This window comes from Rousettus aegyptiacus, unplaced genomic scaffold (assembly GCF_014176215.1).
Source record: "Rousettus aegyptiacus isolate mRouAeg1 unplaced genomic scaffold, mRouAeg1.p scaffold_m13_p_8, whole genome shotgun sequence".
Taxonomy (NCBI): domain Eukaryota; kingdom Metazoa; phylum Chordata; class Mammalia; order Chiroptera; family Pteropodidae; genus Rousettus; species Rousettus aegyptiacus.
Window position 1 is genome coordinate 11,717,380 of NW_023416311.1, and position 18,673 is coordinate 11,736,052.

At 47.4% G+C, this 18,673-nt stretch overlaps 1 protein-coding gene across 24 annotated transcripts in view; it reads right to left on the reverse strand.

The window, feature by feature from the left end:
- The window catches only part of RBFOX1 (RNA binding fox-1 homolog 1), a 1,358,182-nt gene that overhangs the window by 847,309 nt on the left and 492,200 nt on the right, over positions 1-18,673 (reverse strand). For 23 of the 24 annotated variants that reach the window (XM_036226176.1, XM_036226155.1, XM_036226160.1 and 20 more), the window contains one exon: positions 9,372-9,419. The exons of the other annotated variant lie outside the window; for it this stretch is intronic. Coding sequence is in view for 14 of the 23 variants with exons in the window: in XM_036226155.1 (XP_036082048.1) it covers positions 9,372-9,419 (48 nt within the window). In the remaining 9 variants the exon portion in view is untranslated. The remainder of the gene's footprint in view (positions 1-9,371; positions 9,420-18,673) is intronic. 24 annotated transcript variants of the gene reach the window in all.

Here is an 18,673-nt window from a genome sequence, read left to right on the forward strand (position 1 = left end):
CTGGGCACAGCCTGATGGTGGTGAAGAGTCAAATGCGGACCCCTTGGGTCTGCATGCCACCCTATGCCTCCTATCCGGGTGATCTCGGGCACATGAGTTAACTCTTCCTCTCCTCAGTTTTCTTATCTGCAAAATGGGGACAAATATTGCATGGATCGTAAAGGATCGTTATCAGGATTCAATCATATAATCCATGCACAGTGCCAAAATGATCAGTGCCTGGCATATAGTAAGTGCTCAGTGAATGATGCTAGTTGCAATTATTATTGTCCGTTTTCTCTTCTGGAGAAATGAAGTTTCCTTTAGGGACTGTTCTAGTCTTAGTCCATTTAAGTCATTCAGTTGGGGTTCACCCTACTTCTTGCTGTGGGTGAAGGCAGACTGCCTTCCATAGCACAGTGACACAGGATAAGCCTCGAAGAGTGTCACTCCCAGGAATTGTGCTAAAACTTGAAAAAGAAGCTCTCTCTTTTTCCCTGGGCAGAATTTGAACCTAGAGCTAGTGTTCACTATCTTCATCACCTCAGCTAAATTTGAAACACCAGGATCTAGCAATACCAGAAGGCACCCCCAATTTTACTTTCACAGCTGACTCCCTCCCTCCCTCCCTCCCTCTCCCTCTCTCTCTCTCTCTCTCTCTCTGTCTGTCTCTCTCTCTCTGTCTCTCTCTCTCTCTGTCTCTCTCTCTCTCTGTCTCTCTCTCTCTCTGTCTCTCTCTGTCTCTCTCTGTCTCTCTCTGTCTCTCTCTCTCTCTCTCTCTCTCTCTCTCTCTCTGTTTCTCTCAGTTGGTCCAGCTTCGCTTCCTATTATGCAATTAAAGGCTGCATATACAGCCCACAAGAACATACGGGGCATGTGCTATTTGTCTCCAGATGGTGTGGCTGTGGACCAGAAAGCCAATGTGACTTACCCAAAATCTCGCAACTAATAAATGGCGGAATCAGGATTTGAACCCAGATCGATTTAATTCCAAAACTCCTTTCCACCATACTACATTGTCTTTTGAGATAAGTTAAGCAGAAGTGAACGAACATGCTGAGGGCACTTCAGTTTATCATATTTGCCCTTGGCTAGCCCCTAAGTCTAAGTAAAAATGACGAGTATGGCTACTGGCGGCCACATGTGCAGCTCTCTCTCATGGTGCCCTGGTTACCTAGCAAAGGATAGGGATCGAGTCTCACCAAGCTCTCAGCCACAAGCCCTTGCTGAGCGAAGGAGCTGAGGCAAATCTACAAACATGAGTTGCTTTGCTGGAGCTAAATGGCACCATACCTCAGCTGGAGGTGGTAGGAGCGAGAGTCAGCTGCTGCCCCAAACAGAGCTAAAACACAGGCTGGCAAGGGGCTGTGAACTCCTGTGGCATTTATAGCCTTGCCCGATAGAAATGATGGTTGATAATCTGAAAAAGTTTCGGTCTCGAGGTGTTTGCATCAGATGTGGAATGTGGCACAGAGAGAAAATCTAGACAAAGGCTTTGCTGGTGTTCGATGACGCTACCTCAGGTCTTGGCCAGAGATAGTGCATCGTGGGTGACCTGCCAGAGGTCTTATTGGTTGAACATAAGCCAGGAGCAAGGAGACACCCTAAGGCAATGGAGCTATTGGTATGCATCCGGTCATTTCATATGATCAGATCACATTCCATATAAAATGGATTTTCATTCTATGGTAAGGGACAAAACACTCTCCCAATTTTAAGACTTACGATGACTTGGCCCTTGCCTGCTTCCCAGCCGCCTCTCAAGACACACACCTGTGTTTAACTCCAAAGTCATACCATGCTTCTTCCTGCAAACTCCCATCTCTGCACCCCGTGCATGAGTCTCTCTCTCTTTCCCCCTTCAATGCCACCTCAAACATCCCTCCTCAGGGATGCTTTAATTCTCACATCCACAGGTTTGGGGAATCTTGAAGCATCTTCCCATTTAATGCATCCATGCAATCAGGCTTAAACAAAGGCCATTTGGAGCAGATTAGAAACACGGTCCCCAGACGAATTCTGTGAGTCTCACCAAATGGCGCTCACAGCAGGCTTTGCCCCATCTGCCTCGAAGATCTCATTTCGGTCTTTAATGAGGAACAGGCCGTGAACGCTTCCCATCCCTGGGAGAGCCCCTCTGAGTCAGGAAAGTGCCTTCTCCTCTGTCTTTGTTCTGCCTGTCAGAGCCCAGGGGACTAACCCACTCCCACCCCCACAGCGAGAGCGCGGCGCTAACAGAAAACCAGCTCTGGTGACAGTGTCGTGCTCATTTTCAACCTCACTGGCATCCGAGCCTATGAAATCCAAGCGCTTCGTTTATGGTCCACGTTGATCGCCTCGTCGACGCCTCATGGCAGCCAGGCATACATGGATCCTGCATGGGGCTGTCCGTGACCGTGAAGAGTCATCGCGCCATGCGGATGGAACCGGTTGGTCTTCTCGCGACACCACACCCTCTTCCCCATCTGCTGTGTGGCTCTGGGTCACACTCATACCCCACCGTCTGCATGTGAGCCTAGACCCTGATCCCACGCCTGTCCCTTCCGGTGCCCCTTGCAGACAAACAGAGCTGGAAACTTCCCAAATGCAAACCCAGATCGGTCCCCTGATTGCAAACCGGCCATCAGAAAGTAGTGTTTCCTAAACTCCAGTTATTGGTAATCCGTGTCCAGCATTTTCCTAGATCCATCTGACTTTCATTAAATTAACTCGATAGTTTTGTCCTTAATATGTTAAAATTCTAAAGATCAATCTTAAGTAGAACTTTCTGAAAGGAAATAGTTGATTGAAGTAAATGGAAAGAGCGGTATCCTTTGTCATTTATAGAATGTAACCCTAATTCAAAATTAAAACAATTACCATTACTCAATTATGGCTACACATGAGAATTGCCTGTCCAGGGTTCTGGGTCTCTTGGATAAAAAAGTAGATTAGCAAATATTTGAGACCTTTGGGTTTGTTAAACAAACAATTTTAAAAATGATGTCTCCTTGACAGAATCCCAAGGCCTGAAGAATGACTGACAAGAGAATAACTTATGATCTCCTTACTAAGTGTTTGAAGCCACTTCTTCACCGAGTGTTTGATGTTCACAAGCCACGTGACGTTAGCGCATTCATCGTCCGAAATCTGGGTTTCACACTTGGGCCATGAGGGCCTGCAGGAAATTACAGTCCACCTCTGTCACACATTTTTAAAAAGGGGACACCTCGCTGGCAACCCAGACTCATTATTATTATTATTACTTTCAATACTGACACTCGATGTTATTTTATATTGGTTTCGGCCATAGAGCATAGTCGTTGGACATTTACATAATTCACAAAGTGATCCCCCGATTAGCCTAGTGCCTCCCACCCCCCAGCACTGTACACAGCGATGACCATATTTCTGACTATATGCCCTGTGCTGGACTTCAGGCCCCGCTGACTTTTTCTAACGACCGATTTGTACTTCGTCCAGGCCCATGATTTCTCAGAGTCCTGCCTGGCTTCGTCTTGTTCTAGCCGAAGCCTTCACATTCACTCCAGCCTTGTGCTCCCCCAACACCAGCCTCCGTGCTCTGTCCCCACTCCCTCCGGCTTTGTGACTCTTCCTTGGCCGAGTTTGTCACGCGGTTCCAGCCTCCTCAACACCAGGAAAACTTGTCCCTGCCCGGCAAAGACCTGCCCCCTCCTTGATTCTCTCCTCGCAGGGGGAGGCCCGGCCCCAATGCACTGGCATGGCAAACAGCATCCTTCACATCTCTTACCTCTAATGGCTCCAGTCGCCCCTGGCGACACCTCGGAGACGTACACTGGGCATGCCACACCCTTTCACCCCTCTCTCTTTGCCCATGCATGCTGCTCCCTCGGTCAGAGGGAACTTCCGCAGGCACCACCCCTGGAATTATCCACAAGACAGCTCTCCCTAACCCTCTGGAACTCCGTTTGCAAGTGGAAAGGCTTCTCAAGCCTACTGACTCTCTTGTGGTTTGCACAGTGTTTCAGACACCAGTAGCTGTTGCATTATGATCCAGGTTGGCTTCCGAAATGGCAACACTGAACCCTTGCTCCACGTGGCGGCAGGGAGCTGTACGACAGCCCTCACCTGTGCGCCCATTGCTCCTGCGTTCACTCTGTCCCACCCCCCGACCCCACGTTACCTCCACCATCATCCTCTCTCTCCCTTTGCTAATTTACGATTCCCGCCTGGACCCCGCAGACAGGGGAATTTGCTATTTCCTGACTTAAACCAAGCATCTTCACCTCTCTAAAACATTTCCAAAGCCTCACAGGGCCCATTCGGTGCCCATTTCTCTGAACTTCCATAACGCTTTCTGGGAGGGACTCTTTTTTTTTTTTTTTTTAAAGAATTTAACTATAAATGACATGGAATACCTATAGATGTAAACACTAGCAAAAACAAAAATAAAAGTAGCTACGGTTGGTTGAATTCTTATTTCATGCCAGGCATTATATGTACTGCTCTGTAGCATTACCTTGTCAATCCCTCAAATCAACTTTTCAAGTGGATTTTATTATCTCTAATTCAAAGACCGGCAAATAAAGACTGATGTGCGGAGAGAAAGCTTCTCCAGGTCACGGAGCTGCTAAGGAGGAGACGCGGGATAAAAGTGCAGGGCTTTCCGGCTCAGAGCCCACGGTTTTGACTGCTGCACGGGGTCGAGCCCTGTGCTTCGAGCGTGCAGTCTGTAATTCTTGCACATACGCTGCTGGTGCTGGAAATACGAAAGCCAGGGACAGAACCGGCTCTGTCGGTCACTGAAGCCAGAACCGCACGCTGGTGCCGCTGTCTCTCAGCCTCGAGGCCAGAAAAAGTCCCACCACCACCCTCCCCTGCCCCCAGCCGGGTGCCAGGGGCTCAGCAGAGGGTCAGGACTGAAGACTCCCCACCGCGAGCCAGCTAGAGCTAAAACGCTGGGGCCTGCCTGGTTGCCCCACAGTGAAAACCAAATCCTAGACACAAATTCATCTCACATCCTGCACATTGAATTGTGTGTATGTGTGCGTGAGTGTGTAAGGCAGTACAGCATTAGAGCTAAGAGCACAGCCTCTGAAGAAAGAATCTCTGAGTTCAAATCCTAGCCTACGATGCAACTTAAGTAATTTTGGATAAGGCACTTAACCTTGATGAGCTTCCATTTGTTGTTGTTTTCTTTTTTCCACCTGTATAATGGGATAACGAGGGTACCCGCCACACGTATCTGTTCTAAGTGTCTAGAAGGACTTACGACGCCTGATCCAGAGTAAATACTGCAAAAGGAGCCAAAGGTGCGAACTCTCTGCGTTAACCATGGTCCCATAACATCACCTCCCCATCCCGGCTGGCTTCCGTCAGACCTAACCCAAAAGTTGCCCTAACGTTGAAAACCGCTCACACCCTTTCGGTGAGTGCCACCCCATAGCACAGTCTGAAAGCGTTCAGCTGTACCAGGCCGGGCGGTAAGTGAGACAAGGAAGCCTGTCTGTTGTTTATAGCCTGTGACAAATGGGCTCTCGTCTCCTCCTGACAGATTCTCCCCGCGAATGATCCATCAGCCTCTCCTCTCATCACCTGAATTGCAGTCTTCATAATAGTATTGAAATTCAGATGGATTCTACACCACAAATAAAAATGAATTTAAACGCCTCTGTTCCCCACTGGCAACACGGGTCCCGTAAATGTCAAACGCATGTGGGACCGCAGGGCCGCACAGCCGCTCTGAGCGATGGGATGCCTCGTGTCACCTTCGCTAAATCCGCACGAGCTCCGTGGCATTCACCTGTAGGAGAAAACAACCTGAGCTTCTACTTCTCTCTTCAGGGTGAAAAAAACGCAGCCAGCCTTTTAGATCTCCCTGCGACATCCCCTGGGCGGTCTGAAGACGTGGCCAGGACACCACCCATCCAGGTATGGGCCCACTCACGGGGGCTCTGCTGACTGGTGGTCTTGGAACCAAAAGAGGAACGTAAAACAAGACCACACTCAGATACACAGCACGAATTTCTCCATTAACAACCGGGCAAGGCTCTCCAAATGACAATGAGCTTTCTGTCTGCCAGTGGAAAACAGGCATCTAGGATAAAGAAAAATGGAGAAATAGGAGGGAAAAGGAAATTCGCTTATCCTGTCGAGCCCAGACTGTGTACCGACCAAGAAGAACAATTATCTTCATTAAGATGCGCGATCTCTTCGACTCTTGAAATTCACCATTTATCTTCCATCATTACATCCAGTCTAGGATTCAGGAGGAAAATGATTCACCTCCAGGGAAATGGCTCTGCCGAATGGGATAAGGCGTGAAATTGGTGGACAGGGACAGCAGTGGGGACCTTATTAGATAGATGCCATAGAAAGCCTGAGATCTCGTGTTTTCTAAAATTCTTCTATCAAGAAGATACTTGGCAGTTACACAGTCAAAGGTATAGCTATGATCACAGACATATATCCAGGGGGAGAGATAGGAAGGAAGGGACGGTGTAAGAAAAATGAAGAAAAGGAAAAAGACAGTTATTCTCGGGAAGCCATCTATTCCTATAGATATCACGATAGGCTTTCTTAACTAAAAGAAATTGAGCTTTGAAGGAAGCGTGACTGGCTTTCCTTGGGCGCACTCAGCCTTTCGTAGAAACCCGCATGGGCCAAGGGGCCGCCTCTTCAGAAGCAGGTTGACTTATTATTTTGGCACCTCTGTCAACTCTTGTCACTTCGATTCTACTTTATCAAATTACTGATTTTGCCAGAAGCGTTTGGATTAAATGGAGAGGGACGGACACACACACACACACACACAAACACGCGCGCGCGCGCACAGGAGCAAGTGTCTTCACTTCGATGCTGAGATTTCATAATTATACGTCAGGGAGGCACAGGACCACAGTGCATTCGAGAGACGGGACGGAGTCGCTCTGGATGCCACAGCTGCTCTCTCCCCGTGTGGCCTTGTGCCACGTCGCTGTGCGAGGCCGGGGGAGGGACAGTGCCCCTCTTGGGTGATTAGGGTTTGCATCTTGACTTCGCCATTCAGATATACTAACTACCCCCAACACCTCACCCCCCACTTCCGGCCACATCGGGAGACCCTGAGAAGCAACAGCCTAAATGCACGCATCACGAATAAACAAATCAGAGGAGAATATCGAGGAGGAAAAGTTCTGTCGAACAGAAAAAATAAAAACTCCTTAGAGAGTAAGAGAGTAAGAAACGGAAGTAGGTATTGTGGCCGCGTGATCTCTAGGAGTCATCACCATTAATTGCAGCCAAAGGTTTGATTAATTCTTGTGTGTCATTAGTCATGTGATGTCAAGTTAGCAAGCAAAACAGAAACAGACTCACAGACACAGAGAATATTTCGATGGTTGCCAGATGGGAAGGGGGTTGGGGGGTCTGGATAAAAAAGGTGAAGGGATTAAAAAGTATCAATTGGGGCACAGCATAGGGAAGACGGTCAGTAATATTATAGTAAGTACGTATGGTGCCAGGCGGGTCCTAGACTTACCAGAAGGATCACTTTGTATGGCATACAAATGTCTAACCGCCATGCTGTATACCTGAAACTAATATATTGAATGTCAACTTAACTGAAAAAAAAATATTAAAAAAAAATTTAAAAGGGAGAACAGGAGAGCGCTTTAGAAATGAGGCTTCATTTGAAACGTCCGACAACTCAGCATCCTATGAAAAAGCACAGAAATGCGCTCATGTGTGTGTGTGTGTGTGCGCGTGCGTGCGTGTGCGTGTTACTCTTTGGAAAACAGTGGGAGCCACGTACAGGATGATCAGTATGACTTCGCCCCACCAGGAGGCACCACAGACCAGCCGCAGGCTCCGGGCAGCGTCATCATGACATAGGGACCACAGGCGGCTGGGGTTGGCCGGATGGGGCTGCGTGTCCACCTCCCATTGCCTAGGGCTTATCTGGGTTGCTCATTTCTCTTGTTGGGGATGGAAACGGTGCTGTTTTAACAGCATCAATTCTCCTGGCATCTTTCAAACACTACTGACAAAGAAAATTTAAAAAAAAAAAAAGGAAAAGAAAAATTATTGGGCAGAAACAGGCTTGTGAATTCCATAAAACTCCAAGGGAGGTAGAAACACCCTGAACTCAAGAAGCAGGGCAGAGAACATGCTGTCGCTATGACTTCAGCAGAGTGGCTGGGGCAGATCGCCGATGGCGGAGCTGGTGGGACCAGATGAAAAAGACCGTGGAGCCGTGGTTAGCCCAAACGGTGATTCCATTTGCCCGACTCATAAAACGCGCACGCGCGAGCAGGCCAGCATGTAAACACAGCAAACGCAGCTCTGAACCAAAGCACCTCTCAGCCTGCAAACTAAGCTCAGATCACACGGAGTGAATTTAAGTGACCGTATCATTATTCCTCTTGATGTGAAGAGATTAACGCTCCTTAAAATAATGTCTGGCGATTGCCTTTTATTTGAAAAGGAAATTTTCTCGAGAGATGTCCTCACCCATCTTATTAACCAGCAGATGACTGAGCTATCACAAAATCAGGAATGAAAAACCTCCGCATGAAAGAGTAACGGGCATTTGACGACCACGGTACAGGCGCGGAGAGAAACAGCTCTCAAAGTGGCGGAATGCCGTTCAAAGTAGCCAGGATCTAGGCACCCTCAATTCACTTATTTGACCTCTTTGGATCCAAGCGGTAAAGGTAAAATTCAGTCTGCCTGGACGCGCTCCGCCCCAGAAATGTCCGTGAATCCTTGCCAACAAAAAGAGACTGCGAGAATATTAAAGAACGATTATCTAACGGCCGCTTTTCCTGAGGGGATCCACACCAAGGGAAGCAAGAAGATAAATGGAGGGGATAACTTGAATGGACAGGAAATGACCTCCCCTCACTGTCCCCCAAAACATCTCAGGTCAACAGATTTATATCGTGGAAAGTTGCTGCTCTGGGGGATGTGTCATGATGGAATTTGAGGCAGGCTCTCTCAACCCCAAGTGCATAGATCAGACATTGGGACACACCCTGGAAGTCCCAACATATTATGCTCTGTAATACATGTGATATTTTACAATGACAGGTAAGATGGGACATATTATATGTAATAATCTCCAACAATATTCAACTAAAGTGGGAAATAAGCTAACAGATGAATGGGCTACCTTCCTGAAGAGAGGTATATGACTATAATAAAATGCAGCACCAATTTTTGAAGTGAATTACATTATGCACTCTTCATGGAAATCATCAGAAATAACACAGTCTGCAAGGAAGAAAAAAAACAACGACCATTTAAAGTACAATTGTCCGTAAGTGTCTAATATCAGCGTATGAATCACCTTTGCAAGCCATCATTCAGCAAGGCACGTCTTAAACAACCGGGTTTAAATCACTGAGTTCTTGTTTCATGTGAAACCAAAACGATGAAAAGTCTCGGCTTACCTTTCTGTCCTCTATTTCCACACAGGTATTGCAGTCTGTTTTGATATCCTGAGAGGAGGAGAGAAAGAAAGAGAGAGAAAGAACACGAATCAGGCTTATGGTCAGGGAACATTCAGCAGTGTCGTTGAAACGCCCTTTAAAATAATAAAGAGCTCACTAAAATAATAAACACACTCCTAACAGTGTTTCTCGAGCCATTGCTCTTTATGGTGCTTTTTAGAAGTGTATGCCTTGGTGTTTGCATTAGAGACATATGGATGTCATAACTAAGCTTTATTACATGCAGATGTGAGGTAAAGGCAAAAGCCACAACAAAGAGGAGCTGATGGCTCATAAAATAATATGCTCCCCAGACACCTTCGTTCACATCATCAGAGACTGCCTTTAATCAGACTTAATGTCTCTCTCCCACTCCAGATTTAAGAGTCAGATCATCCTCCCTTCAACACGAAACCATCATTGTTTATTTTTAACCTTCCTTCCATCCATCCATCCATCCAGCCAGCCCGCCATCCACCATCCATCTATCATTCGTCCATCATCCACCCACCCTTCTATGCATCCATCATCTGCCCACCCTTCCATCCATCCATCCATCATCCATCCATCCATCCATCCATCCACACCTACTTTTTTATGCATTTTTCCCCTTGTTGCTCTAGAATGTAATGGTGAGGTGGGGGGAACATGGTTTCTACCCTCAAGGAACTTGCCAGTTAGACAGAATGGCTGGCGTGCGCGCGCACACACACACACACACACACACATGCATGCAACTCTGATAGTCACTTACTCATTCAAAAGATATGAATTCAGTACCTATTGCTTGCCAGGTCTTGCTTTAGGCATGAAAGACTCAATAACAAAACCAACGCACGGCAGCCCCTGCCTTAGTGATGTTTATATTCTGCTGGAAAAGACAGACGATAAAAAAATATATGCCAATAATAAATGGTTGGTGTTTTAGAAGAGGATACGTACTCTGAAGGAAAATAAGGCAGAAAATAGAGGACGGGAAATGCTGAGAGTAGGACGATAAAGCTTTGAATTTAAAGAGAAGCAGCAACTGAGGAAAGGCCTGAAGGAAGCTGTGGAATGAGCATTGCAGCCACCTGGGGAAGAAGCCTCTCAGGGGCAAGTGGGGGACACGATCGAGCTAGAGGACGGGGTATCTGTGGCTGGACAGAAGTGAATTAGGAAAACAGCCGGAGAGGAGATCAGAGGAGGACATTGGCTTTTATTCTGAGAGCAGCGAAGACCGACTCAGAGTTACCTTTCTCCTTATTGATAAAATACATATAACATAACGTTTACTATTTTAACCCTTTTTCAGTGGCATTTGGTACACTCACTTTGTCGTGCAAACTTCGCCAAAACCCATCTCCAAACTCTTCTATCTTCCCAAACTGAAACTCTGTCCCCGGTAAACAACTCCTGATTCTCCCCATCCCCAGCTTCTGGCCACCGTCTTCCCACTTTCTGTCTCCGTGAAGCTGAGTACTCTAAGTCTGCCAGGCTGCTATGAAAAAATTTCACAGACTGCGTGGTTTAAATAAAAGAAATTTATTTTCTCCTGATGCTGGAAGCGAGAAGTCCAAAATCAAGGTGCTGTTATGGTAGTTTCTGGTGAGAACTCTTTCAGACTTATATATGGCCAGCTTGTTACTGTGCCCTCACATGGTCTCTCCTCTGTGTGCATGGAGAGAGAGAGAGAGAGAGAGAGAGAGAGAGAGAGAGAGAGAGAGAGAGAGAGAGATCTGCTATCTCCTTTTCTTAGAAGACACCAATCCTATTGGGTTATAACCTTATTTAACCCCCTTGAAGCCCTATAACCAAACACAGTCACATTGGTGGTTAGGGCTTTAACATACAGATTTGGTGGCGGAGCTGAATTCAGTCTATAAGAGGCATATAAGAGTATAAGAGGAATCATATACTATCAGCTCTTTTGTGTCTAGCTTATTTCACTCAGCACAGGGTCTTCATCCAAGGTTCATCCATGCAGCAACATGGGTCAGAATTCCTTCCCTTTTTAAGGCTGAGTAATATTCCACTAGATGTATAGACCACATGTGGTTTATCCAGCCACCTGCCTGTAGATACTGGGCTGTTTCCACCTTTTGTCTCTCGTGAATGATGCTGCCGTGAACACAAGTGTGCACATATCTGTTCAAACCTCTGCTTCCAATTCTTTTGCATATATGGCCAGTCATGGAATTGCTGGATCCTAGGCTAATTCTATGTATAATTATTTTCTACCATTTTCCATTCCCACCGGCAGTGCAGAAGGTTCCGATTTCTCCACTTCCTCACCGAGATGTGTTGTTTTCACTCAGAGCTTCCGGAGAGACGACAAACGTAGCCTGACTCCAACTTCTAACAGAACAGACAGTTGAGCACCAAGCACGCAAGTGAGGAATTTAAGCACTGGGTGGTGGTGTCTGGGAAGGGCGGTGGGAAGAGAGGTGACAGGAAGTGGTCAGGGTCTGGACAGAGCCAACGGACATCCTGAAAGGCCGGGCGCGGAACGTGAGCCTACGGTGGAGGTCAAGGAGCATCCCAAGCTTTTGGCCCGAGCGTGCAAGCAGCAGAGACTAGGGCTGGAGGGCATCAGGGCCTGCGAGCTGTAGTGGTTCAGTCTGGGTCTGTCCAGTCTCCAGAGATGTCTATTCTCCCACCACGCAGTGGCGGGCTTTACTCCACAGATGTATCGTTAGAACAGGGTTGATGTACACGGAAGGCCGTCGCTGGAGTGATTTATTAAACATGGCAAATTTTAGGACTGTGTGACTCGAGAGTGGGACAGAATGGGAGGATGTCATGAGGTGGAGACTTTGTTTTCTACACACACAGACTTTTAACATCGGCAAACTGGGATCGAAGTAGTGAGCAGTGGTGTGTTTCGCATGCATCTCTAACCGCACCCCGCCCCCCAACCAGACGGGCTTGGTATTACTTATAGTTTTTCCCATGTGAAAACTGAGATGAGGGATAATGTAACTCTCCCTGGAGCTTAAGTCTATACCTAGAAGTGGCTCCCAACGCCGACCCTTTGCATTCTTTTCGGGGAGGGTTTATTTATTTGGGTCAAAGCGGTTGGTCGGTCTGGATAATTCGGGCCCTGTGTCTGCCTTCCTCGCGATGCGGCGGGAGGGTTGCCTAAAGCAAAACTATCTAGAGAAGAGGCACAGCCGTGATTCTCAAAGTGGGGTCCCCATATCAGCCGCGGGCAGCACCTGGGAGCCTATTAAAAAAGGCGCGTGCTGGGGCCCGACCCCAGACCTCGAGATGCTGGAATTCCGGGGCGAGGGCCCAGACCCCTGCATGTCAGCACGCCCTCCTCCGGGGGGTTGTACTGTGGGGTTGGGGCGGAGATGCTTCCGGACGGGACATGGTTACTTAGCGTTTCCGTCCACGTGCCAGGGTCCTGCGCCTGCAAGGCGGCTCCGGCAGGGAAACGCTGTGCAGCCCCAGGGGCTTCTCTTTACCTTGCAAAGCCTCAGGTGGGCGATGTGAAGAGTGAAGAACTTGCTATCGAAGTGGGGTCTGCACCCCAGCAATCACCCGCTCCCGTCAGGGAGCCGGTTAAAATACGGTGCCTTGGCCTTGACCCCGGATGTTCTGAACCAGAATCTGCATTCTAACACAAGTGTGCGACTGAAAGTTCGTGTCCCGAACGCAGAGGGTGAAGCCCTAACTTTCGGTGTGGCTGTTTTGGGAAAGGGACCTCTCAGGAAGGAGGGGCGGCTATGTGAGGTGAGAAGGCTGGGGCACTAGTCTGATGGGCTTAACGCGCTTCTGAGAAGACAGACCAGAGAGATGGTTAGCCCTCTCCCCCTATGCCAAGCACACGCCGAGAAGAGGCTACGTAAGGACGCAGAGACGATGGCCGCCTGCGAGCCAGTGAGAGAGCTCTGAACAGAACCCAGCCGTGCTGGTCCCTGATCTTGAACGTCCAGCCTCCAGATCCGTGAGACACTACATTTCTGTTGTTTAAGCCCCCCACCCGGTCTGTGGTGCTGCTCCACGGCAGCCCGAGCAGATGACAACGACAAGAGTCCCTCCCAGATGATCTGCGAGGCACAGATCTCGCGGCCACGGCTTGCTCGCTCATGCTCCCGATTTCGTGGCCGAGGTCTCCGACCGACCTTGGACGTGGAGTCAGCAGACTGTCCCTCACTCTCACCAGGAACTCTCTTTGAATTCATCCTCTGAGCACCGTAAAGGGATAACTCGGTGTGCAACTGATGACAAGCATGGATTACCTTTAAACCGAGGAGATGAGATCTGGACGCAAGGAGAGAAAGGGTCTCTGCCTGTTGCTTTCTGCGCCGTTCACACCGGGGGTGAGCCTGCATCTCCTCTCCTCCCCGGACGGAAAGCACGTTGAGTTCGCAGGTTTCGGCCCGTATCCGATTTTGACTTACCCACGCAGAAGCGGCAGGTGTGCAGAAAGTCACCCACAGAATCCGTAAGACCACCGGCAGATTTTTGTCTTTCATCGGCCACGGAGGGCCCATACAAGCGGCAGAAGAAAACCATCTGGCGGAATCAGAGTTCTCGCCACGTCCCTAAGATTATTCATATTCTTGTCAGGATTAATTTACGAAGCCCACGCTGGATTTTTTTATTTAGATGATATTGTCGCTTTGTCACCCGCCGCAGATCTACGCGGGCGGTGCCCCAGGGAACGGCATTTGCTTCTGAACCATGTTGGACTCAAATTGGAAAAATGTCATTTTGGTGGTAACAAATTATCGTTCGAGTCGCTGCATGTAGAGCTAGCTGGTGTCTCCAGGTGGCCTTCGACCTGGCCTTTTCTGAACCCGGGTAGTTGTGTAAATGCTTCGGTCCCACTCGATGACTTCGCTGGGAAAACAGCTCAACTACTTAAGTGCTAAGTATGAATTCAAAGCAGTGCCCTCGTCGCCAAGCAACCAGAAGAAGCCGGCCATTCTCCTTTCTGCAGCTGGAAAACCCCAACGGTGACCCCGCTGCTGGCGACAGACGGACTTCCGCACACGCTATGGGGTCATGCGGCTTGGGTTTGTGTCAATGGGATCCGCTACACTAGTTGTGAGATGGTGCCTCGGTTTCCCCTTCTGTAAAACAAGCACGATCGTGATAATTGCCCCGTTTGTTTTGAGGCGAAAGTCTGAGTCTGTGGCAAGTCATTGATGGACGTGGCCTGTCACCGATGACGCTCCCCAAAAGTCTTAGTGAGACCCAGTTCTGAGGGGCACATCGAGAACTTAAAAGCAGTTCTGTTTTCGAAGTTTTTCTCTTCCGTGGCTTCTGAGTTCTTCCGGAGTTCAGACGTCAAAGCTCTCTTGTGTGTGTTCTTTTCCAGAAGCCGTTCTCTCTCCCAAGAGATATTTCTGTTCTCCTGCACTTTGTGTGTTGGCTGGCTGTATCTGAGGATTTTGTAGGTCAGGGGTATTTACGCCCACCACGCAGGGGACACCGTCATCCTGGACGGTGAATCACCATCGTTCACAGCTCTGAAGTCCCCGGAAGTTAAAAGTCCCCGTGAACAGGTGGAAAGAAATGTCTACCAATAAGATCTGAGAGGCCTCAGAGGGCTTAGAAGCCGGAAGCCAGGAGCCTGTCCTGGGTTGAACAGTAACTAACCCCAAAGTGTGCCCAGGTCCTAACCCCTGGCACCTGGGAATGTCACCTGTTTGGAAACAGTCTTTGCAGATGTCATTAAATTAAGGATCTTGAGCTGAGGTCATCCTAAATTATCTGAGCAGGTCCTAAATCCAATGACAAGTGTCCTTTTAAGAGAGAGAAGGCCATGAAGACAGAGGCAGGGGTTGGAGTGACACAGCCACATGGCCAGGACCGCCTAGCGCCACTGGAAGCTGAAGAGGCCAGGGGGCCTCCCCCCCAGAGACACGGCTTTGGACTTCCAACTCCCAGAACTGTGGGAGGATACATTTCTGTGGTTTTAATGAGAGGAATGTTCATTCAAAAGGCTAATAAGCCCTTTGTTCTGTTTCTGTAGATAGGTTTGCTGCATAGGCCTTACCCGAAATTAACTAAAGACTCATCTTCCCTTTTGCCTGTTCTGTCTAAGCAACAAATGTAACTGCCTGTGCCTCCTAGTAACTCTTTGTAACTGCCTGCAACCCATAGCAGCTTCCACGCTTTGTAACTATCTGAGGACAAATTAACCAATCAGCCCATGCCAATTAAGTCCTATGAAAGCAATGTTGCAACTGAGCTCTGGACCCAGATCTTCAGAGCTCTAGCTCCTCTGGGACCACCAGCATAATAAATCTGGGTTCTCCAAATCCCAGAATGCTGCTTGGTTTCTCGCAGGTCTGATTTTTGCAACTTTTCTGCAACATTAAGTCACTACATTGGTAGTGACCTGAGTTTGAAGAGCCTCAGGGAGCTCCCTGTACAAACTTCTTGCTTGATACTTGGCTACTTATCCCTAAGAAAAGGGAGGCCAGATCCTGAGGCCACCACCCCATCCCCCCTTCCCACACAATCCCCGCCCTAGGGGAGAAGGAAAAGCCTTTTTGCAAGAGACCCCAGGGCTGCTATGCTTTCAGAAGGCAGCCCCTGGAACCTCAAAATTCATGATTTCGGTTGTCGAGCCTAGAAGGATGATGGAAAGAAAAGACCAGGAAGCTCATATCTGATGTGATAGTTCAGTAATTGCTTTGACTCCAGCACTGTTCTCCTGGCCTCAGATACTCCCAAAGTCCCAGAGGGCATTTCATAAGAAACACTTGCAGCTCATGTCACCTCTGGGGATCAGGGGGGATGGAGGGAAACGCAGCCAAAGGTTCACCTGACGAGCTCCCCAATCGGGCTTATGGTCAACTTCCCTCCTACCGGGGAAGAAAGCCAAGCAGTTTTCCTCTTCCTTTTCAAGCAGACAACAAAGGCTATGGCAGGACAGTTTATAACATCACAATAAAGGACATTTCGACATCACACTCCAAAAAGCCTTCAGAAGTTCATTTTAATTTCGGAATCAAAGTTATGTAGAGGAAGAAAAATAATCTTCCCTTTACCCTTCTAGGGTCCTGGCTAAAAAACCCACCCTTCCCTGGCCCCCCATAATAAAAGAGATTAACAGGACTAAAACAGACAGTTTACTAATGTACACACCCTCTCCAGCTAAAGACAAAAGATCCTGTGGCAGGCCAGTGATGGGAGGCTGCCAGGAAAGCACAGTGATGGAGGGTATGGTTGTTATGCAGATTTAAGTCAGCTGCCTTCTCCACTGATAAGAGTTTCTAGAGGGTTAGTCACCCTTCACTTCCTGGTACCCAGAGGAAGACACCCTTACAGATGGAGATTTTCCTTATAAATGTAAATGCCCCTTACAAAAGGGTGGCTTCTAGTCAGTTTCCAGAGCTTCTTCTGAGTCTGCAGATTCTAGAAAGAAAGACAGAAAGAAAGAAAGAAAGAAAGAAAGAAAGAAAGAAAGAAAGAAAGAAAGATCATCCCCAAATAATCCTTATGCCAAAGAGGCACATTTTGGGGAGCAAATTCTGCTCCTCTTCAGTTGAAAATGGTTTCCTTTTCAAGAGCAGTTGTTCTGATTGTTTGGACACTTAACGTTTCCTATTGTTCTTAAAATAATGATTATTTCTTGATTTAAAAGAAGCCCACCTATACGGGGTTAAATTCTTGGTCTTGGAACATATTGGTGATTTACTGCAACCTGAGTTCTTAAGTTTTAAGACTCAGACTTTGAAAATAAACATAAGCCCTAAAGACTGTTTGGCCCAATGCTTGCGGTTTGCAGTTGAGAAAACTGAACTTCAGAGAGAGAAAGAGAGAGAGTATGAAATTGGCCTTGACAGTTAGTTAATGATGTAACAGGAATTGAAATCCACCTGGTCTACCAGTTATATAGTTTATCTTTTCCTCTACGCTACCTATGGTCCTTAAATCTGAATATTTAAATCGATGTTCTAAATTTAATTGCCTTATTTAAGGACAATGATTCTGCCTCAACTTTTAAACAACTGAGTAACTGTATTATCTTGCAACCACAGTTGGTGCAAATTTGGTCACATGTGCCTGTTAGCTGAATTCTTCAGTCTGTGTTCGCACAACTCAAAAAAGACCAAGATTCAAATAAGGTCACTTGAATACGTGGAGAAATGTCTAAAAGGTTTGCTCCGACTTTCTGTACCCACTGCATAACACGTCCTCATTCACAAATTTGCTCAGCGCCTGCAATACCAAACATGGCCAGAAGATGGGAGCAAACTACTTCACAAAAACATGAAAGCTCCAAGCAGCAGACCAGAACACCCAATTCACTGGGTCTGTAAACTTCTTGAAATACCACAATGTTCCTGCTCTCCCAAAATTTAAGCCTCAAATGACTATGTTTTAATTACTAACTCTTAATTATTTAAAAGGAATGGGATAATTTGCGGAGGCATCTTATTACTATATGTTTAAGAAGTTTTGGTGTGACAGAGATCCTTATTTCAAAGCACAGGAGATTTTGAAAACACGGTTTCAATCTGAATAGAAAGACGATCAAGAATTTAAGAGATATTTTGCCTGAAATCATACAAATGGAAAAAAATGTATCACATTAACACCTCAACAGAAATCCATTCAACCAAGAGTGTTAAGTCCACCTTAGTTGGCGAGGTCAGGATTCAAAGTTGCCGACTTTATCAGTGTTTGTAGGAACTTTAAGGAAGGTAAGGGGACATTTTCTTGTGAGAGAGGGGTAGCAGGCAAGATCTGTACAGCCAGAGAGACCACAAAACAATTCCCAAACCCAGCTTTTTATGCAAATAAAAATAATGGGACATTCATCTCAGAATTATCTTTCCTTAGGTATAACACCCTCAACCCTATGAATTATTTTTCCCTCTTCATCCTAATTTTTTCTTTGCAGCTTGGTTATCAGGGGACGAGAGGGAGCTGGCAGGCGCCCTGGCAACCCATGGCTGCTGGCTCAGCACAATTAAATTTGATACCAAGGAAGGCAGCTCCCCTCAGGTACCAGCAATATGTCATGAGGTGAACTCAAACCAAGGGTCTGTTTGCAAATAAGAGCTATGCATTGGCATCACAGCAGGAGTGTAATGAGATCGCTTTTAATTAACTGTAAAAGTAATTACCCATATTAGATGTAAATCGCACTTGTTTTTACATGAGGTGAATAATTTCAGTGCAGCTTTTAAGAATAATACTTCCGGAGGAGCTGTCAGCTGCAAACTCTCTCAGCAAGTCTCTGCTCAAAAAACAGTATCGAGGAGAAAAGTACCGACCCAGGAAGCCCCGGCCTTGCCACCTGGCTGCTTCTC